This window comes from Anolis sagrei, chromosome 5, assembly GCF_037176765.1.
Source record: "Anolis sagrei isolate rAnoSag1 chromosome 5, rAnoSag1.mat, whole genome shotgun sequence".
In the NCBI taxonomy this organism is placed as follows: domain Eukaryota; kingdom Metazoa; phylum Chordata; class Lepidosauria; order Squamata; family Dactyloidae; genus Anolis; species Anolis sagrei.
Window position 1 is genome coordinate 19,398,581 of NC_090025.1, and position 23,710 is coordinate 19,422,290.

General features: G+C 40.6%; 1 protein-coding gene across 5 annotated transcripts in view; it reads left to right on the top strand.

Annotated features, from left to right (window-relative positions):
- Window positions 1-23,710, top strand: part of PTPN13 (protein tyrosine phosphatase non-receptor type 13) — a 154,353-nt gene that overhangs the window by 53,062 nt on the left and 77,581 nt on the right. For all 5 annotated transcript variants that reach the window (XM_060779275.2, XM_067468582.1, XM_067468584.1 and 2 more), the window contains exons 3-6: window positions 9,428-9,597; window positions 12,081-12,146; window positions 14,016-14,201; window positions 21,973-22,066. In XM_060779275.2, the coding sequence (XP_060635258.2) occupies window positions 9,428-9,597; window positions 12,081-12,146; window positions 14,016-14,201; window positions 21,973-22,066 (516 nt within the window). The remainder of the gene's footprint in view (window positions 1-9,427; window positions 9,598-12,080; window positions 12,147-14,015; window positions 14,202-21,972; window positions 22,067-23,710) is intronic.

A 23,710-nucleotide genomic window follows, 5' to 3' on the forward strand; every position in this document is an offset into this window, starting at 1 on the left:
AGCATTGGCACAATCCTTTTGCTAAGAAGAAGCCATAACTGGGAGTCAACTTGAAGGCACATACAAACTACAACATGTTACTTTGACTTCTATCAAAGAAGGAGAAGAAGAAGTCTAAATTAGGATACCCTTCATGGATCTTGAAATATAACTCTAATATTTGAATACAGCAGCTTCCTGTTATTTCACACACTTTTCTTGTGGCAGTGTTTGAAGTCCAATCTCTTTCTGAATGCATTTACAGGAACTGGTAGAAGGCAGAGCCTAATCCAAACAGAGCATAGCTGGAGCCATATTAGTCAGTAACTTTGGCTTGTGTATATTGGAGCAAAAGGTGAAAAAAATATCATTTGGATTACAGCTTCAACATATTTAATGTCGAGGAATGCTGAGAATTGCAGTCAAACAACATCTGGAAGCTACATGATCCCCATCCGTAGCATGGAAATGGGGAGAGAGGGATCCTTTCTAAAAGCAGCCATTTTAAACCCTATTGTACAATATAAACTTAGATGCAAGTGGATGAAGATTGCCCTTAAGTACTCTTGTCAAATCTTTCTGCATGGAGAAATAGGCATGCAAGGACTCCAAATTCTGATCTTATTCTTCCCTTTATACCAAAACTTTTCAATGTGAGGAGAGGTCTATACTTGTTTCTTTGCATTTTCTTAATGTTGCCATTGTCTCTCAATGAACAATTTCTGTGAACATTTCTTTGATTCATACAGCCCTCTTCAGAAACTATGAGTGAGTGTGAGAGACAGCAGAAGTTTTCATAGCCTTTTCCCTGCCTTCCCTCCCACATTTTTCCTATTATAATTCTTTGTGCTTCTTTCTCAAGGAGTTTGGCACACATTTGTGTTTGTCTGCTTGGTTGGCTGATTTCAGTTTGGCAATTTTAACATACTTCACAGTACTGCTTTTATATCTCTGTACCCAGCAAAAAAGAGGAGGGAGGGTGGAAGGAGGAGGAGAAATAGAGTTCTCTTCATCCCCATCTTTTCTTCCTGTGATGGTTTTAAATTAGATCAGATTCAACAGAATGTGGTCTTCTAATATATTTTCCAGATGCTGCCTTTGTCTACCTTCTAAACCAGTGAATCCCCAAACAATGATTCTCTGGATGTTTGAGACTTCAACTCCCAGAATTCCCTATTATTGACTAAGTTGACTGGGGCTTCTGGAAGTTGAGGACCAAAGTTTGGGAACCATTGTTCTAAATAAAAGGAGAGTGTAAGATATGGGAGAGGCAACCTCTCATGTCAGTTGCATCGGTGAGTGTTCACAAGTCTATTCTGGTATGTTCACATTGAAGCAGAAAGGTCCACAGTTCCAGACTCAACATGCAACCAAAACATTTTGCTGCCTTAGACAAAGGACAAGACCATCTGCTGCCAGTACAGGCAGTCCCTGAGTTACAAACATTTGACTTACAAATGACTCATAGTTAAGAATGGGGGAGATCATAGGAAGTGAAAAAAATCTACCCCTAGGAAGGGGTGTTAACCCTTTCCTATGCTATCCAAAGCAGGTGTGCGTGTGTGTGTACATGGCTGGAGTTACACTTAAAAACTGTACTGTTCCGACTTACAAACAAATTCAACTTAAGAACAAACCTACAGAACCTATCTTGACATTAAATGCAGAGAAACTAACAGGTATGACCATTGAATCAATGCCAAGTCCATTGTCAAGTTCATGGTCAAATTCATTATGCATTACAGGCCCATTTAGGGGGGGGGAGAGATTTATAGATTTTAATTATGTAACATTAATAAAAAATTGTCCTTAGTTAACCCATTCATGTGTGTTGGTTCTTCATTTGCGGGGGTTGTGCAGCAAAGAATATGGTAATTTGGGGATGCAGCATCCACAGTGCCATCTGCCAAGAGAGAGAAATGGCCAATGGGAATACAGTGGGCCCTCCACACATCCTGGTGTTAAAGGCATTGGATCCTTGTAAAAAATTTAAATGCTGTTTTTGTGTTAACATGAGAAAACACGTCTCCAGGCATTTCTAGGACCTCCAGTGCAACTCCGTGATTGACTTCTGCTAGAAGTTGGCCATGAGAGTTGTAATAGAGAACCTAGGGAATTCTTACAGAAACCATACTTCACAGTAATCAACTCCAAAAATAATCAAATCCACAAAATTTAATTTAATTAAATTTTAATTCCACAAAATGAAGGGTGAATTGTAATTGTTACCCCAGCACCTGCTGCCTGAGGCAGATAGTTTTTTTTATTCTAGGAGGATCAGCATTTACTTTCTAATAAAACCAGCCCTAAATAGCATAGTATTAGATCTGTTCTCTTTCTTGACTCTTCTTTGCTGTATGACACTCCACACCATTTCTCATTAAGCTTGACATATCAGGGTTTGTCACTGTTACCATAGTTTGTACTTGACGGTCACAACTTTTAGAGCTGGCTCTCTGCACCTAATCTAAAAAATGTCCTATGGCAGGGTCTGCGATTGTAAACAGACATTGCAAACATTGGTCCTCTAAATGGTTTGCACTATAATTCCTGAAATTTCTTGTGATTGACCATTCTGGGTAGTGGCCCAAAAGCAGACATCTGGAGGCTCAAGCATCTGGAAGGCTAAATGTTCCCTCATCCCTAGTATAAGCTGAAGCAAGTTTGTCAAAGCTCAGCAACATTGGGCTGAGCTATCCCTTGGGAACTATAAGTGTGGTGTCTTGATTTGTAGCATGGAATAAAAGAGGAATAATATAAAACTTAAATAAGGCCCCTGAGCAGCAAAGATGTCTATAAGTACAGATTTCGTTGTGTTTCCAAAAGTGCCCTAAACCGAGAACCAGGAACACAATGTAGTAAATGTTATAAACAGCTGTCAGCCTGACAAAAAAACAAATGGAGTTTCAGTAGGAGTGATCTGCTGTCATTTTTATACCAGATGTGTATTCTAAATTTCCATGCAATATTGGAAATATACAAAGGGTTTAGCAAGCTTTTTTTTTACATGAAAAGATATTTCTCCTTTTTTATTTTTTTTTTTGTTTGTTTGTTTCTTCCTTTTCAGTATTTTGGTGTCCTGCTAGAAATTGGTTTGTGGGCTCTCTGCCCAAAACAACAAAAATGTATTTTGCTAACAGGCGGTAGAACTGTAATTTGAACTTTTGTGCATACTTCAGCAAAGTTACGTGATTTTTATCATCAAACCGGCATCCTGTTGGGCAAGACTTTTGCAAATGCCTCCTTTCCATGAGTTCGTCTTATTCCTGAGGTTTATCTTTTGCATTCAGTTTTCGGAAAACCTCTTGCTTGGATTTTGTGGTCTGAGTGTTTTATATAGGACCCTCATTTTGTTGAGATGAATTAGGAGGGCCTCTTGCTTCTCCTTGGCATCACAACTTATAAAATTTGGTGGTGTCTGATTTGAAGAACTAGCCTTGGCAGATTCAAGTGGGAGGGAGGCAAAACATACAGGAAACATCTGATTATGGAAGAAGAATATGACTTATTGAGAGATTTGATTAAGATGTTCTGAGAAATTCTAGGGCTTCCAGTCACACTGGAGAACCTAGATATTCCTAGGGAAACATTTTAATCAAACCCACAAATAATTGTAGCAGCAAAATTCAAATCTGCAACTGTAGCAGCCTGACTGCATGAATAACACAAAGACATAACCTGCATCCTAGTACTGTGAAACTGTAGCACTTTAACGAGTGGATAGTGTGCTGGTAGTGGTATGCTAATGTTGCGCTCGACTTACCACTTTAAGCTGATAGCTGCTTGTTCCGCCTTGCACTTTATAACTATTGTTAATATTGCGAATGTTGTTGGAATGAATTTGGATGTATCATGTAACAGCGTAATGTTAGATTCCCCGAATAGGATGAGTGGAAGGGGCTGGAGGGAGGGGGGGAGTTCTATGAGTCGGGGGGCCCCCATAGCAGTGATGGTGGGAAGGGGGAGATACGGGAAAGGGAGAAGTGATAAACCAATTCAGCTAATTCGTGGAAAAACTCTGAAAAAAATTCCAAAATGTTCTCCTGACATGGTAAACTTGTGTACCAAGGTAGACGGCCCTCCTAGGTTGAAGGTGGTGCTGTTGAATGCCAGGTCTGTCAACGGAAAAACATCAACTATTCGAGATTTAATCTCCGATGAAAAGGCAGACCTGGCGTGCATTACAGAGACCTGGCTGGACGAGGCGGGAGGGGTCAACCTTACCCAGCTTTGCCCGCCAGGCTACTCTGTGCAGCACCAGCCGAGATCAGGAGGGCGGGGAGGCGGTGTTGCAGTAGTCTATAAAGATGCCATCTCCTTGGTCAGGTGCCCTACCCTACAATCAACCTTGTTTGAATGTGTCCACCTGAGGCTAGGAGACCGGGACAGGATAGGGCTTCTGTTGGTGTACCGACCACCCCGCGGCACCTCGGATGCCCTACCTGAGCTAGCAGGGTTGGTCTCGGGCCTGGCATTGGAGTCCCAGCGGCTTATAGTGCTGGGGGACTTCAATGTCCATGCGGAGACCACTCTTTCAGGAGCGGCTCAGGACTTCATGGCTACCATGGCAAACATGGGGCTGTCCCAACGAATATCTGGCCCTACCCACTGTGCTGGACACACACTTGACTTGGTTTTCTGTCAGGGTTGGGAAGATAGTGGCGGTGTGGAGGAGCTGTCTATCACCCCTTTGCCATGGACTGACCACCACCTGATCAGGTTTAGACTGGCTGCAACCCCTAACCTTCGCAGGGGTGGTGGACCCATTAGGATGGTCCGCCCCAGGAGGCTTATGGATCCTGATGGACTCCTGACGGCTCTTGGGGAGATTCCCGCTACCTTGGTAGGTGATTCTGTCGATGCTCTGGTCGCTCACTGGAATAGTGAGCTGACTAGGGCAATAGACACGATCGCTCCGGAGCGCCCCCTCCTAAGCAACCGAGCTAAACCATCTCCTTGGTTCACTGAGGAGTTGGCGGCAAGGAAGCGAATGAAGAGGTGGCTAGAGAGCGTGTGGCGGAAAAAGCCTAACGAGTCAAACCGAACACGCCTATGCCTTTATTTAAGGGCATATGGCGCGGCAATAGAGGCTGCTCAAAAGTCCTTCTATTCAGCCAATATTGCGTCCGCAAAGAACCGTCCGGCAGAGCTGTTTCGAGTAGTCAGAGGGCTGTTGAACCCCACCTCGAGTGGGTCCCCTGACAACTCGGCAGTGCGCTGTGAAGCATTTGCTCAGTACTTTGCGGACAAAGTCGCTTTGATCCGTTCGGGCTTTGACGCTATATTAACGGCAGTCTCTGAGGATGTAACACGAGCACCTGCTTGTCCAATTTTGATGGATTCGTTTCAATCTGTTCAACTCGAGGATGTCGACAGGATTCTTGGGGAGGCGAGGCCAACCACATGCATCCTAGACCCCTGCCCATCCTGGCTGGTAAAGGAAGCCAGAGGGGGTTTGGCAGAGTGGGTAAAGGTGGTGGTTAATGCCTCCCTTCGGGAAGGCATCATTCCAGCCAGCTTAAAACAAGCTGTTATAAAACCGCTGTTGAAAAAACCATCACTGGACCCCACTCAATTCGTCAACTATCGGCCAGTATCCAATCTCCCCTTTTTGGGCAAAGTCCTGGAACATGTGGTGGCCTCGCAACTCCAGGAGTTCCTGGTAGACACGGAGTATCTAGATCCTGCGCAGTCTGGTTTTAGGCCGGGGCATGGTACGGAGACAGCCTTGGTCGCCTTAGTGGATGATCTGCGCAGGGAACTGGACAGGGGGAGTGTGTCCCTGTTGGTTCTGCTGGACCTCTCTTCGGCCTTCGATACCGTCGATCACGGTATCCTTCTGGGACGTCTCGCGGGAATGGGTCTTGGGGGTACTGCTCTGCAGTGGCTCCAGTCCTTTCTCGAGGGGCGCTCCCAGATGGTGTCATTAGGGGACACCTGCTCGACTCCGCGGCCATTGCACTGTGGGGTCCCGCAGGGTTCTGTACTGTCCCCTATGTTGTTTAACATATACATGAAGCCGTTGGGAGAGATCATCCGGAGTTTCGGGGTACGGTGTCATCTCTACGCAGATGATGTCCAACTCTGTCACTCCTTTCCACCTGCTACTAAGGAGGCTGTTGAAGTCCTGAACCGGTGCTTGGCCGCTGTAACGGACTGGATGAGGGACAACAGATTGACACTAAATACAGACAAAACGGAGGTACTCCTGGTCAGTCGAAAGGCCGAACAGGGTATAGGGTTACAGCCTGTGCTGGACGGGGTTACACTCCCCCTGAAGGCGCAGGTTCGCAGCCTGGGAGTGACCCTGGACTCATCGCTGAGCCTGGAACCCCAGGTCTCGGCAGTGGTCAGGGGAGCTTTTGCACAATTAAAACTTGTGCGCCAGCTGCGCCCGTACCTTGGGAAGTCCGACTTGGCCACGGTAGTCCACGCTCTGGTTACATCCCGTTTAGACTACTGCAACGCTCTCTACGTGGGGTTGCCTCTGAAGACTGCCCGGAAGCTTCAATCAGTCCAACGCGCGGCAGCCAGATTGCTAACAGGAGCAGGGTACAGAGATCATACGACCCCTCTGCTACGCCAGCTCCACTGGCTGCCTATCAGCTTCCGGGCACAATTCAAAGTGCTGGTGTTGACCTATAAAGCCCTAAACGGCGCCGGCCCAGTTTACCTGTCCGAACGGATTCTCCCCTATGAACCATCAAGGCTACTAAGATCTTCTGGGGGGGCCCTGCTCTCGGTCCCACCACCTTCACAATCGAGGTTGGTGGGAACGAGGGACAGGGCCTTCTCTGTGGTGGCCAAGGTTAGATCTGCCCCCTCCCTCCTGACATTCAGGAAATCGCTAAAAACATGGCTCTGGAGGGTGGCATTCGAAGACTGAACCTAGAACCTTCCCTGTGATGACCCATGATGAACTGTGACTATGAATTTGTTTTGACTACGACTGGAGTGACGATTTGGCATACTGTAATGATGTAATGATGATGTTTTTATTGTACTAAGTTGTACTATTTTAATATGTATTGATCTGTAATTGTTGTTTTATATGATTGTATTTGTTATGCTCTGTAAACCGACCTGAGTCCCTCATCGAGGTTGAGAAGGCCGGTATATAAATCTTCTAAATAAATAAATAAATAAATAATAACATAGATACAACATTCACTATCAGCTGCTAACTACAAACTATTAAAACTATATTTATTTATCATGTCAGAAGCAAATTAGGTCCAGTTATAATGTATTTTAAAACACAAAGTTAAAGAACTTGGCATTATGCTAAATGTTCTTCGAGCAGAAGCGGGCAACTTGGAGTGCTTTTGGTGTCACTGTTAGAAGATCCTCCATTGTGTATGTGGCAGGGCGCAGGTTGCATTGTAGTAGGTGGTCTGTGGTTTGCTCTTCTCCGCATTCGCATGTCCACTTTGTAGCCCCATTTCTTAAGGTTGGCTCTGCATCTCGTGATGCCAGAGCACAGCCTGTTCAGCATCTTCCAGGTCGCCCAGTCTTCTGTGTGCCCAAGAGGGAGTCTCTCATCTAGTATCAGCCACTGATTGAGTTTCCAGATTTTCACCTGCCACCTCTGGACTTTCACTTGCTGTGATTTTCCTGCATGTATCTCTGTAGATCTTAAGAGGCTGTTTCTTGATTTAGGCCCCTGGCATGTTGGCCGATATCCGAACAGAGAATAGGCCAGAGATGTCACTGCCTTGGTCCTTTCATTACAGGTTGCTACTTAGTTGGTATTGCACCACTAAATTATACTGTTTAGTGGTGCAATACCAACTAAACAGTATATTTTCTCCAGCAGTGTTGGGCATAGACATCCTGTTATGATGCAGCATGTCTCATTAAGAGCCATATCCACTGTTTTAATGTAGTGAGATGAATTCTGCGCTGGGCATGTGTACTCAGCTGCAGGGTAGCAAAGTGCAAGGGCAGATGTCTTCACGGTGTCTAGTTGTGATCCCCAGGTTATTCCACTCAGCTTTCATATGATATTGTTTCTAGCACCCACTTTTTGCTAGATATTTAAGCAGTACTTCTTAGAAGTCAGAGCATGGTGCAGAGTGACTCCCAGGTATTTTGGTGTGCTGTTATGGGATTCCTTCCCATGAGATGCTTGTCAATTATATTTTTCAATTATATTGGAAAAGAAAGAAAAACATCAGTGAGAATAAGGACATTAAAATTTGACTTCTGAGTTTTCTATCCATTGTGTGTGTGTGTGTGTGTGTGTGTGTGTGTGTATTCCAAGAACTTTGTTCCCCTGTTACTTTTACTATTTCACACTTCTGCTTCTTATTCAAAACTGCTAATTTTTGAAACCTGAAGTTAATTTTTTACCTCTTTCTTGTAGAAAGAATAATTAAACTTCCCCAGTCTTTCATAAGATTCCCCAAATATTTGTTTGCTTGTTCTATTAAGTATTTCGGATTATAATTTCTATGGGTGATGCCAACCACAGTATCCTGTTTTGTTTAATCTGTGTTTAGGCATTGGCTTCTTATATTGCAGTGTGTTTGCATGGTTTACATATAATAAAAGCTACAAAGTCTTATTTGTGTGCCTTGTCAATGTCTCTGATGGATTTGTCTGGTGTGGATGGAAGGTCCTCAGCCCATGACTGAGGATAACCCCAGGAGCCGTGAAAATGCCTCATCCTAGAGTGATGATGGCTTTCTCTTGTTCTTTACGGAAGCTTTATTGTTGCGAGATCTGTAGTTTCTCATGGTAGGTTTCCTCTCAAAAGGTCAAGTGTAGGCTGAATTGCTTCAGTGTTTGCTTTCCTTTATGGCAATATTATTTACCAACCATGAATGGAACTTCTTGTGGAGAGTATGACATTTTATGTTCTTCCTCCTCCTCAAAACAGATTCCCACTACTACACTGGGTAACTTTGGAGTTTTTCCTGCAATAATTCGTTCTGATGGTAAACACCTGCCAAAAAGGATCCTAAGGAAGGAAGACTGTTCCAATTTGTAGAATTTAATACTGAGTTTGATAGTTATATAACTGTATCAAAATTATCAATTCAAATCTGAGATGAAAGTGGTGCAACTGGAATGGGGACATGATAAATCAAGTAATAACAAGCAGTAATTTAATAAAATGGCATATTACGTCTGAGCCAGGCATGCAAAGTTCACTTTTTCCAGTTGAAATTACTGTAAAAGATTACATCTCAGAGAAGAACAGATCATTTTTTTTCTTTTTCTTTTTTGGCTTAATTGAATTTGTTTTGATGTTTACAATTGCTCCATTTTTGTTCTTTTACTTTATTTGGCTATTTGATATTTAGAAGATAATTGATTCACTGAACTCATATGATGAGAAAGAAGAAGGTTGTACTCTCAACTTTCTTTCTTGAATATTCTTTGCATCCATTCTGTGATCTCCTATATTAATTGATTGCTCTTTTCCCTCCAATTCCAAATACAGCTGATCCAACTGCCCTGGGATTCATCATTTCTCCGTGGTCTCTTCTGCTGCTTCCATCAGGCAGTGTCTCATTTACAGATGAAAATGTTTCCAACCAAGACCTGCGAGCTTTCACAGCCCCAGAGGTGCTCCAAAATCAATCACTGTCATCTCTTTCGGATGTTGAAAAGGTACAAGATTCTGATTTCTGTTGCATTTCTTTAGGTTACAATTAGAGTTCAAATTAGAAGATATGCATGTCACATTTTTGAAGAAATGTTCCCTCAAATAATGAAAAGTTTGTATTTTTCAGAGCACATGATTTCCTCCAGTTATATATCTTGCATTTAAAGTGTTTTGTATTGTTATTAGTTGGTAGAAGGTATACACAGGTTTGATTTGCTAATGTATTTTCGGAGGTTCACAGTAAACAACTTATAATTTAGTGAATTTGGGAGCATGTCAGACTCATTTGCTTCTTCCCTCTTCTTTCATAAGCAAGTTACTTTTCACACTTCTTATATTGCACAGACAATAATTTACTGTGAAATAATGAGGAAGGAAATTGTAGTTTACATGAGTTATCGTTTTGCTGAATTGGACTTAACAGCCAACTGTAGTTTGACCAAAGTAGAAAGCTAGAAGGGAAATGAGAAAGATTGTACAAGGGTTATCTGGAAAGTAAGGTTACAAGGCACATTGCTCTCATGGGGAATTTTCGTGGGGAAAGTTATCACAGCTGTGTAGTGGGAAACCAGTGGAAGCAAGTGAGCAGTGCCAGTAGTCAGTAGTTCATCAACTGCCGTTATTATGAAGGTTAGAGGTGAGTTTCCTCATTCTATTTCCCTCCAAGTGTGAAGTTTGCGCTGTAATAAGCTACGTAAATGCTAAGGGCATTAATGCTGCTGTGATTAATCGTGAATAGTGTGTGACAAAGTGGGTAAGGAATATATTGTGAGACTATGAAAAAACTTCATAGAACTTCATAGAACCATCCCAAACAAATGTTGTGAGATGCTGATGGCGAGAGTCTGTCTTCTGCATGGCAATGCATGTCTGCACACCATGCAAGTAACACAAGAATTGTTGACTTCATTTGGTTGGGATGTTTTAAGCCACCCCTCTCACAGCCTGATCTCACACCCAGTTAGTATCATCTGTTCACTAAATAGGAGCTCCTGGTGGCGCAGTGGGTTAAACCCCTGTGCCGGCAGGACTGAAGACCGACAGGTTGCAGGTTCGAATCCGGGGAGAGGCGGATGAGCTCACTCTATCAGCTCCAGCTCCTCATGCGGGGACATGAGAGAAGCCTCCCACAAGAATGATAAAAACATCAAATCATCCAGGCGTCCCCTGGGTAACATCCTTGCAGACGGCCAATTCTCTCACACCAGGAGTCACTCCTGACACGACCAAAAAAAAAAAAAACTAAATTGAAGCAACAGCTTGGTGAAAAACACATTTCCAATGATGACAAAGTGAAAATTAAATTGACAAACTGGCTGAAAAAGGCAGAGGGAAACTTCTATGACACAGGCATCAAAAACCCATCCCATGGATGACACAATGTAGTGAACTGAATGGTGATTATGTGTAAAAATAATGTAATACCTATGCTACAATCCATGTAAGTTTTATTAAAATTTATTCATTCTTTGTATTTTTTTTTTAAAAAAAATCTTGTAACCTTACTTTCCGGATAACCTTCATATAAATCTTGGGCCTTTGTCCAAAGCATAATTTCATTATTAAGACTGAATTAAGCTATTTTCCATTAACAATCATCCAATCTGCTTTTTATTTATTTTTCCTCATTAGACTAAGGGAACTACCACTTTTGTAAATTATAATTTATTTTAAATTAAGATGAAGATAGAGATTATTACTTTAATTTAAAGGAACTACATCTGTTATTACTCTGCAGCAAAGTTTACTGTGAGTTTGCTAATTATTTCCGAATGGGGTTTTTTTTTTTTTTTTGGTTTTTTTGCTTCTGCCACGGTTCATCAAGAATCTTCTGAGAGAGAATCTGTTTTATTTTCAGCTCTTATTCTGAAATCTGAGCATGTCCCATAAAAGTGCTGGAAACCAAAACAAATTCCCATTTATAATCACCTCCTGAAACACAATGACAGGGTTGCTTGAGCCACTGGGTTATGACTTCATTCCTAAACCAAAGAAATGATGTACTCAGTGATACATTTCTGGCAGACTGCTGGATAGACAAAAGAATGCCTTGTTGGTCACTTGCTAAAATTCAAGCTTTAAAAAAGGCAACTGTATTAACTCTAGTGTTTCCAGAAATACTCAATTTTTCACTCATTTGATAATGAATGGATTTAGAAATGAGCTCATTTCTTGCAAAATAAAATGTTTTAATAAACACATTTAAGAAGAGTCATATCCTATGTGCTCAAACTGAAGAAGAGATTTTCTTGTAATTGTCGAGACATGGAAATATTTACGTAAGAAGTAAGCTACTGCCATGGTTGTTCCAGTTCTTAATTCTCAATTTTTAATGTGACCCTAAGATATCATGTGATTTTGTTTCCGGACGGTCCTGCAGGATTCCATCTTGTATCACTGCATCCTCTTCCTCCACATCACATACACAATTATATCTGGAATATTTACTGTACTATTAATTCCGTAAATATCTCACCTTTTCTTGCAGATCCACATTTATTCCCTTGGAATGACGCTATATTGGGGAGCTGACTATGATGTTCCTCAAAGTCAAGTAAGTAGTGAAAACATGCCACTAGCTCATAATGTAGTACTTTGAGATGTAGTCACATTGCATTTTGCATTTGTTTCTGCTTCATTCTTCCTGCTTCTTTGTTACAAAACAATATCGGGAATGAGGAAATCACTGGGAAAGATTAGGAAAGAGAAGGAACGGTGCTTAACTTCTCTTCCACTCCTGCAACTCCTGATCACAAATGGAGCACAACTGAGTGTGGTTTAGAGAACAATGGCAGGGTTACAAGAATGACAACAATAATTTTAAGAAAGCTTACACTGTTGCTGATGAACAAATCAAACAAGACATTGTAATGGTGCTAAAAGATGAGAACTGCACGATAGGGCTTGTCATCATGAAATAACCATCCAGTATGAACATTGGCAGTGAAATACAAAGGCTAAAATCCAAATATTTGTGGTAACTGGGAAGTTATATCAACAGAGATTGTATGTATATTCTAGCATAAGACATAAGATGTTTCTACAGTATACAACCCCCCTTTTACGTCGGCTGCACTGGCTGCCCATCTGCTACTGAGCACAATTCAAAGTGGTGGCTTTAGTCTATAAAGCCCTAAATGGTTCTGACCCAGTTTACCTGTCTGAACACTTCTCCCCCATGAACCAACCCAAAGGTTAAGATTGTCTGGGGAGGCCCTGCTCTTGGTCCCGACTCCGTCACAGTTGCGGTTCGTGGGGACAAAGGACAGGGCCTTCTCAGGGATGGCCCCTCGGTTATGGAACTCCCTCCCCAGTGAAATCAGATTAACTCCCTCCCTCCTAATTTTCTGAAAGCAAGTAAAAACATGGCTCTGGAACCAAGCTTTTGACTATGATCTCGGATTGCATGGTTTTAACAATGTGTTTTAATCCTTATATGGTTTTTAATCTATGTTGTAATGTATATGTTTAGTTTATATTAGTTGTTGATATGGCATCAATTTGTTGCCTTTTGTAAGGCCACTCTTTTAATAAATAAATAAATAAATGATCAACAAGTAATAAATAAATACATAAATAAATAAATGATTAACAAGTAATATAGGAAAATAATTAAGTAGTTATGAGTTGCAGAACTCAAAGAGTTGCAGGAGTGGAAGAGAAGATAAGTACCATTCCTTCTGTTTCCTAATGTTGCCATGTAATTGAAAGCGTTGCTCCAATTGTCCAGAAAATTTGCTTTATTGGTTCATCTGCTAACAATAAAGTTCGGGGTGGGGTGGGGGACTAGTTTTCTCGCATCTGTCAATCTAATAACTGATTTCACTGTACTTCAAACCATGTGTCATCACCCTGATTTCTCTAAAAGAATTTGTCTGTATAGATATTTACTTTATTTATTTATTTATTTATTTACTTTGCTTATAAACCGCTGTTCTCAGCCTGAGGGCGACTCACAGCGGTGTACAACATAAAAAGGAGAAGGTTCACAATTCAAGACACAATCTAAAATATCAGTGTAGCAATAACCAAAGCAGCATCATCAAAACATCAATAATATCAATAACTTTATATTGGTTCCAGTTCATTTAGAATTACAGATATATAGATATAGATATAAACTAATTTGGTCACCAAGCTAGTTAATAGCCTGTGATTATGACTTCCCTAAATTTGGCTCTCCTCCAGTAATATTCTGCATTATGGAACAGTATATTGTGATAACAGGTCCATATTCCCACAAAATTACATTTTTTTGCCACTGAACGTCATATTTGACAGCAAATCCTTTTTTTGTTTCAGGGTTTTGAAAATTGAGGTGTGGATTAAATTCAGTGCTGCATTAGACTTAAGTATTTATTGTGGAATGGAGGCACATATACAGGTTTTAACGTTACCTTTTTGCACTTGTATTTAAAATTAGCCCATCAGACTTGGGGATCATTTAAACAGCATACTACTTGGAATGTGTGAAGACATTGTTTATGCCCGTGTGTCCGTGCGGACGGTTTTGGATGCCTGCAGCGCTCATGTACGAAACAGTAACTGTGCACCCTCCTTCTCGTATGTGAAACAGTTGGTGAAACTCGTTCTGGGGAACGTCTCTGGGGTAAGTATTTACAAGCGAGTTGGGTAATCACTGAAAGCTGGCAAGACTGCTGAGAAGAGATCTTAGGTCTTTCTTTTGGCTTCCTAAGAAAATTAATTTGTTAATTTTTAAATAAAATAGTTCATATTCTAACAGAATGCTTTAAAAATGGCCAGTAAGGAATTAAAGTAGTAAGAAATGGCAAAAATCATGGTGGAGGGTATTATTGATTGAAATAACTTTGAAATAACTTTTGAAATTTGACAAATTTGGAGTGATGAATTAATTTTTATGTATTTGCAATCTCTGTGGGAAGCATGGAGTGTTGGAGGTCTTTTGCCTTGTTCATGTTGTCTCCCTTGGTCGAACTCTTTGGGGGGGAAATAGAAATAGGTATTGTTATGGTTTTTAATGTTAGCCGCTTTGAGTCAGCAGAGAAAAAGTGTAGCATAAATCACAACAACAACAACAACAGATAGACAGACCTGTGCTCTAATCCAGTAAGGCTGTATATTCAAGAGACCTACCCCTACCTCAACTGAGGAACTCTTATCCACAATTTTGCATCCCTGCCCCAAGGAAAAAGTCCTCTCTTCCAGGCAATTCTGTGGTACGCTTCCCCTGGAGGTTACCATTGAGTCTCCTTGGATACATCTCTAGGACTTTCCAGTCCCTCAAGATGACGCTGTGGCAGTCAAGTAATTCAGTGGTCTTCAGCTACATCTGCATCCTCGCCGGGAACATAGCATTTATGGATAGGGAGGTTTTACCATACTTCCAATACATACTCTATACCTGCCCATTGCAGGAAGCTCTCTGTTGATCTTCAAGATTCTCAAGCAGATGAGGAAATGCCAACTGTACTTTGGTGCTTGTGATGTTTTGTTTGCTTGTTTGTAGAGCAAATACATCTGGAGGCACAGGTTGACTATCCAGATAAATTATCTCCACGATCCCTTATAGCTTCTTGATTTTTCATGTATATGATTTCATGTGTAAACTGGTGGCTCCCATCCTGGTTCCACAGATGTTTTTGCACTTCAACTCCCAGGAATTTCAGTCAGCATCCCTAGGGATGGCGTATTAGGGGAGATATAGTCCAGTGACATTTATGGACACACAGATTTGGAAGCAATCCAGTAGGTCTTTTTATAAAAACTACAAATGTTTACTCTGTATATGTTATTTTTCTTTTCTTTTTTTACTGTTTGCCTCTCCCTTTTATTTAATACTATAGTTTGTTTAGTTACATGAAACTCTAGCCCTAATGAAAGATTCGTCATTGAAGAGCCAGATGCTTAGAGGTTTTATAGAGGTTATAATTGGCTTCTTATGCCTTCTCTCTGCTTAGAACTTGCCGTGATTGCTTGTGTGACCTTGCTTAGAATTTTTAATTCCTCTTATTAAATCCCAGAAGCTATGGTTGTATAATGTTTTGCATTGATGTGAGAATTCAGTTTAGAAGTAACCAGTGGCAAAGAACAAGTTACCTCCTTTTATAAAGTTTCATGGTGTGCAAAATTGCATTTTAAAAGTAATGTAATAGGATATTGCTTTGAAAGAGCACCTGGTGGTGCAGCGGGTTAAGCCGCTGAGCTGCTAAACTTGCTGTCCAAAAGGTGGAGGTTCAGATTTGGGGAGCAGGGTGAGCTCTCGCTGTTAGTCACAGCTTCTGCCAACCTAGCAGTTCAAAAACATGCAAATGTGAATTGATCAATAGGTACTGCTCAGATGGGAAGGTAATGACACTCCATGCAGTCATGCCGGCCACATGACTGTGGAGGTCTCTGTGGACAACACCAGCTCTTCAGCTTAGAAATGGAAATGAGTGGTGGTACTCATTTCTATGGGGGGTGGTTCCCATAGTCAGAGGAATTTCAGAGGAAACCTTTATCTTTATTTTGGAGAAGCCAGTATAGTGTAGTAGTTTGGATGTGAAACTAATGACTGTGCAAGATCAGAGTTTTAATCCTTGTTGACCCTGTAACCTTGAGCAAGCAACACTCTCTCAGCCTCAGAGGAACGCTATGACAAATCCCGTCTTATCAAACCTTGCTAATAATACTCTGTGATGGGGTTGCCTTGGTGTTGTGTTGAGTTGGAAATGTCTTGAAGGCATACAACATCTTCTGTGATACAATTAATTATGTTTTCTAGTTACTTTTAGCAGTTGCTTTAATGGAGTATTTTAAGTAAACTTAGAGGCACTTGTGACAGTGGTTTTGCAAAAATTTTGACATGTTGAAACACTGTAACTAATTATGTTATTTTCAGCACAATAATGAGTAACAACAATGAATTGTTTGGTAAACACTCTAATGAGCAACAGAAAAAAAATTAAGTAACTTTCTGGACTCTGGTTATAGTGACAAGTGCTCATATTTATGTCTGTTTTTCCCCATGCGTGTTTTCAGTTTAGTTTAATCTCTGAACAAAATCTAGGTGACCCTGGTCAAGTGCCTCAACTTTATGGTTATACACACTTCGGCAAGTTTATGATATAGATCTTCCTGACAGTTTAATGATGCTGAACTTCATTGGCGCACATTCTTCTTTTCTTGTAAATTCTTTCCAACAGGTCTATTGAAATAATTCATTGGATCTCATAGCCTTCTCCTTACGTTGCCGTTAGATTTATACTGGAAAACACACAGGGAAAAAAAGCTGGGGTGAAATTTGACCTGCAGCATCTTGCTTTTAATTTACACTGGAGACATGCTACCGTGATATAATCAAGTAATTGCACTCCTTACTCTTCTGTTTGTTTGAATGAGAGATTGACAGACTCCCAAGAGCAATCAGGGCCCCAGATCTTGGTAGCAGGAAAATACCTTTACATGTCGTGAAGAGTGTTGACAGAATAGTGAGTTACCTCAATGCATAGCTTCCATGGCATTGGCTTCAGGGGAGCATGTCTGAACTTCTGTTGACCAAATAATGTCACGTGTTGAAGCCTTTGCTCATTTTCTCTTGGTTAAGAGCTTTATCTGCTTGGCCTTACAACTTCGATATTCTAGACCTTCTATCTAGTCAAACCATTGTTCTGTCAAGCTCATTGTTTTTTTTTGGGGGGGGGGGGGTTGCACTGGTTGGCTGTGTCTCCCTAGTGCAGTGGTTCCCATCCTGTGGTCTATGGAACACCAGTGGTCCACAAGAACTAAAATATGGTTCACAGCCTCACCGTTACTACAGCATTGCAACGAGAGCAACTGGTCTTCTATGGGTGAGCAGATGGTGACTACTGGGTGGCATATGTTCTGTATCAGAAAGTATTTCTGATTTTCTGAATCAGCACCCCAAATAACCAAACCAAATTTAAAGTTGACCAAAAATAGATTCATAACCCTTTTGGTACTAATTTTGGAGAGTGGTCCCTGGTCAAAGTGGTCTGTGATCAAGTGGTCCCTGGTTAAAAAAAAAAGGTTGGGAACTACTGCCCTAGTGTTTCCATGAAGGGGCTTTCCCCCACACTTACCTATAAATGTCAGGGAATAAGCATGGAATTATAAAAAACCTGTTTCTTATCCCATCACTTTCCCCAACAGATCCAAGGTCACTGCTACCACAACACTCTGTACTATCACAAATAATGAGGTCTTTCCTTTATCTTCCCTTCACTACCACTACCACTACCAGTATGAAGACCTCCTGTCCTTGTGCTATGGACACTACTGTGAAAAACTAATAAAAATAATCAAGATCCCCTTGCAGAGCATTATGCAACTTCTGTTCCCACTGGACACCAACTCTCCTTGTCCTGTGCTTCCACTACAAACACCATGTCTGAACCCAATTTTTTATATATGGGTGTTTTGTATGATAAGAGTCTCGTCACTGTGAACCCATATCTGTGGTTTCACTGGCACTCAGGAAGAAATTGTATCTCTGGGAATTTGCTAGGTCCCGGAAGACGTAGTGTACATTCCCTGAAAGTTACTATAGAATTGCATTGAAGGACTCTTGTATTATGCAGATGCTTAAGACATGGAAGGGTTCAATCACTTGACCAAAGCACGGAACTAAGTGGTTTGAAATAGCTCACCTTCCTTTAAAGCATTACATAAAGCAGAGTATTAAAACTTGAAAATACATACACACAGTGGGAGGCTGAGCAGGTAGAATGACAAGATATGGGCAGATTTGAAAACTTTGTCTTAACTACTGAAAGTATGCAATGGAATTACACATTCAGAATGCCAGAAAACAAAGAAACTGCGTCAAACTGATTGATGTAATAAAAAGTAGTTTACTCACAAATCTTGAGTGAAGATTCACACAGGTAAAACTTGGTTGCAGAATATGAGGCCCAAGCAGGCCTTGTGGCTTGCAGAATTACATTGCCCAAAAGTGCAGAAGATGATCAATCCATGTAGAGTAAGGTAAATACCGAATCAACAACAGACAAAAGGATGTCCCTTCCTTTTATACCTTTGTGAGTTCAAAGGGCGGTGTCTACGTGACTTGTCCCACATTTTCTGTGGTGACAGCTCCTCAAACCCCACATGTAAATTCTAAATGAAGGCCATAAAGCTTAACTACGCAAGAGGAGTTAGGTTACACAGCAACATGCAGACTCCAAATCATTTCAAATGTGCATGCAAGGATTGTTAGTTCATCCAGCAAGGATCTCACAAATTCCTAGGGGGAATTCCGTTCTAGTAATCTCTAGGCCCTCCAACATAACTCTTATGGTATGCAGGGACTAGAAGTGACTTAATTTATTGGCAATGAGACATATCCATGATTTCACATCATGACCAGGAATGTATTTTCCTGTGGATAAAAGGTTTTTAATGAGTATAGTGTTCCCTGCAGCCAAAATCACATAATACAGAAAAATCATTATTTATAAACAAACATTAAACAAAAAGATTAATAATTTAATACATTAAAGGAAATATTTAAATCACACTCATACTCTTCTTTTAAAACTACTAACTCAGACCATTAAGCCACACTCATTATTCTTAAACCTCATTGGTTTAATCCTAATTGTCACTTATTGACCTCACATTCCATGCCAATCCCTCAACTGCCAGATTGTCAGCCAACATCTTTATTCAAATTGCTCCAAACTCTCAACTAGTCACCAGTAAATGCCAACCTTCATTCACTCCGCTTTTTACTTGGTTACCTCCATTATTCAATGCTTTCAAAACCAAACTACATTAATATAAAACAGCTTTTTCTACAAAAAGTCCATGGTATCACATAGATACCTTACATTAGAAGCCCAGCCCCTGCCATTGTGATATGATGTCTTTCACTCTTGTCCTGCTGCAGAATTTTGATATTCGCTCAGGAATGAGAGTTTCTTCTTAAGGGTTAATCATATTAGCATCACCGAGTGATATAGGAAGGTGTCTTGTGCCATCATTTGTTCATAATCCTATGTTTTACCCTATCTCAAGCCTTGGGGAGAAGCAGGTTGTTGTTATTATTATGATAATGATTATTGTTACTACCATCATTGTGCCATATTGCTGCCTGGAGATATTAATGCCACACTGAGGGAATATTGGAGTGCAGCTATGGGGTTACTTTGGTCCTGAAAAACACCCCTGCAGGTCATATGACAGTAAGAGCATCATTTGAAAATCTCTGGGAAAGTTTAGATGATTTATTTTCAGGCTCTGGTTTAAGAGCAGATGTACAAGGGCTGCACGCAATCTGTTGCCCACCTATTTCAGACACCTTTCTGCTTTTGTTTAAAGTGGCTTTGGAGAAGCAGGACAACGTGTGAGGATCATGTCTCTAAGATTTGCGTTGCCTGGATGAGCAATTCCCTGCTTTTCTTCATAATATAGTTTATGATGGTGTGTAGTTGAGGTCTGAAAAAAAGGCCCATGTGGTCAGTATGTAAACAGAATTCTCAGTCCTGGTTTAGAAGATTAAAAACATGATCCCCGGGTTTATGCAGTCAGAGTCTTATCTAAGGCAATCCACTTGCTTTATGATTTAAGTGAGACTTGATCCAGCCCCTTCATAGCTTCCAGCTCATTTTTTTAACGGGAACATCTGGTGGAAACCAGGTTTGCATTTTTTGGTATGCTACACCTGACCTCAGCCAAAAAGTCAAAGAAGCAATAAATAATGTGTATAATTTATGGAATAGCTTTTTTCCCAAAACCAGCAAAGCAGCACATATATTAAATCAAAATTTCTATATCAGTATATTTTTTTTAAAAAAAATACTTGACAGATTTGTTTTCCTCAAGCATTATAATTATCCAGATGAAACTGTTCAGTTGATTTGGGGAATTTGTATTGTGTTATTAATGTCTTCTTTAATGAGAGTTGGAGTTAGGCTAAATTAGATTGTGGGGTTTGATTTGTCTAGGGGGACATGGAATTGAAAAGACATTGCCTCTGCTTCTGAAGAGCCTACATTTCTTAAAGTTCACAGTGCATACAGTTTAGTTTTTCAGTAGATGCAGCCTTGGTTTAAAGCAGAAGTGAGGAATCCTTGGATTTCCAGATACTTTGGGTTACAGTTGCCTTGAGCCAGTGGTCCTCAACTTCTGAGTTCCCAGGTGTTTTGGCCTATAACTCCCAGAAATTCCAGCCAGTTTACCAATTGTTACGAATTCTGGGAGTTGAAGGCCAAAACATCTGGGGACCCACAGGTTGAGAACCACTGCCTTAAGCTCTTACCAGTGACCATGTTGACTGTGACTTCTGGGCATTAATAACAAATAGTATGTGTGTGTGTATGAAGGTAAAGTGAAAAGTAGGCACAGCTAGTATGCATGTTATCATCATGAAACATCAACCATGTTACGACCATAGCATACCTTCTATATGTACATAATTATTTCTAACATGCTTTATAATTTGTGAGAAGACTCTGGGTTTTGTTGCTGATTCTAAGGTGCCTGAAATGGTTTGGATAATCATTTCTGTTTACTAGGTCAGCAATTGTGAGAAGTTTGTGAGAGAGTAGCTCAAACAGTCATTTAGATGCCTCCTTTCTACAGAAAGCAACAGTTAATTGCTTTGTTTCTTTTCATTTAAGTGTGTATTGATTAAGGAGGGCTGTGCATTTATTTTCATCACCTTTGGCAAATATTGTGAATCAAGCCAAATACTCATCCAAGAAATCAGTACTGCGGTGGCTTGTGGCATAACTATATAACAACTGTTAATTCAATTCTACTTTAAATAATTATAGGTTGGTGTAAGAAATCTGATAATTCAGAAGGAGACATGCAGTGACAGAACTTGGAAAATTTCCTTTATCCTCAACCCAGGACATTATTGTCACTGTTGCTATTGTGTGCCTTCAAGTTATTTCTGACCTATGGCAATCCTAAAGCTAAGCTATCACATGGTTTTCTGTACAATATTTGTTCAGAAGAGATTTGCCATTGCCTTTGTATTAGGTTGAGAAAGTATGACTTGTCCAGGTCTCCCATTGAGTTCCCTTAATGAAACCCTAGTCTCCAGAATCAGGGTCCAACTCTCAAGCTACTCTCAAGCTCTCAAGCATAAATACTACACTGATTTTCTCTCTGAACCTACTATCTAAAATCCTACCTGCAAAGATGTGTTCTATATATGTACAGAGATTCTAGAAAATATTTCAATGCTGAAAGCACTGCAAATCCCCCATCCACCATAAGCATTGGCCATAGTGGCTGGCAAATTTTTAGAACCATAATCCAAAGAGCTCAGAGAAAGGGAAGTAACTGTGTGTTTTTCTCTCCTGACTAACCCAACTTTTAATGTAGCTTCCAGTCTACATGCCAACATGATTTTGTTTCAGAATCTGCATGATCTACTTTTTTAACAGGTAGATCAACTTTCCTGCATCGGGGATAGAAACCTTCAGACTGACAGGAGCCAGGCCATTCGGGAGAGGCTGAGAGGGAAAGGGCTTCCCACAGGTAAATGTTAAGCAATGAAGGGAGTGTCCGTATTGTGGAAGCCTAGACTTCTTTTTAATCTTTTGCCTTCCAGATAAGTAATGTGAAGGAGGTAAGTGTTATGCCTGGTGGTTATGACCAGCCTGACAGGTTTTGCCTCAGAAAGTAGATTGGTCTCCTTGTAGCCAGATACTGCTAGTAAATTACTGAATGACAGTATTACAAAGAAGAAGTTGGAGAAATAATTGTGTGACTAGTTCAGTTCAAGGTCTTAAGAGAGGCATCTTGAGGCTAAGCTTAACCTGGTGTTAACTGTTTGGATTCACTAGTTCCCAAACTATGAAGAACACTTCTCAACAGAACTGGGATTGTAGTCATGGCAGCTGTTGATGTGGCATCAAATCAGATGATGGTTCTAATCTAAACTTTGAATAAGATCCAAGGTGCTGAAGCAATTTGGGGAGTCATCTCGGGACCTTGAATAGCTTGGTGTGGAATGTGTAATGCTCACAAAGAAGCCACCAGCCAGAACTATAGTGAACAGAGATGGAAAAGTTATCCTTTTCCTTGCTCTGTGAGCCCTATAAAAATATCTCTAAACAGCTGCTTTTAGCTTCAGAAAAGAAGCAACCCTTGATTCCTGTGAAACCTTCTTTCTTGGGACTAACAGTAGCCTTGGGTGAAATTACAGTGGGAGTAAAAATTAACCCTATTCTTCCCAGTGACTAGGTATTTACTTCTATGCTCTCTGTGTCATAGAGACACACAAGCTACTACTTAGCTATAAAGAACATACATCTGAATTACTTTCATGCAGTTAATATGATGCAATATTTTATCTACTTTGACCCACATACTAATAACGGGTTTTTACATGCTCCATCCTACACCCTTAGCACAGGAAGAAGAAAAATGCTCCAGGCCATACCACATTCATATGAATATATTCTCTCTCTAACATGCTTACGCTATTTCTTTCATTCGCTGTCCCTCTCTGTCTCTCTTCCACTCACAAACATATGCACACATGCCCTTTGCCAGATTGAGTATCTTCCATCATGTTGTCAAAGAGATACAGCTTTCAAATAAATGTGTAAAGCCTGGTATCATTTTCTTTTTTCTGATGGTCATAGGAACAAGGAGGAGCAGATGTGTCTTTGGGAGTTTTCTTTGATAAAATCTCAAATCTCAAATCTAGGCAAGATTAGTGCATGTTGATTTTCCAGTCTCTTTGTGAGAACAAAAAAATAAAGTGCCATCAGAGGAGAATCTTATCTGGCTCAAACCCAAGTTTATCATATTATTTAGGGATGTGCACGTGTACAAATTACATCATTATGTAATTCCTCTTCTTTACCTACCAGCACCTATGGTCTGAGTTTGTTTCCATCAAGTTTTTTGTTCATTTGTTTGTCTTCATCATGTGGAGTCTGCTTCCTTGGTTCTTTGTTTCAAACATCATCATGGTTGTACACAACTTCTAAATTGTATGCATGGTTTCTGTGCCCTCTTCTATTGACTAAAGAAAATTTAAGGATGGTTTTACACACATTTGAATGTTTTCTGTGTGTACTTTTGAAATGTGTTCATTTTTCCAGAGGTGTCTACAGCTGTCCTTTACTATGCAGATTTTGGATCTCAAATTATATCAAGACCACACAGAAT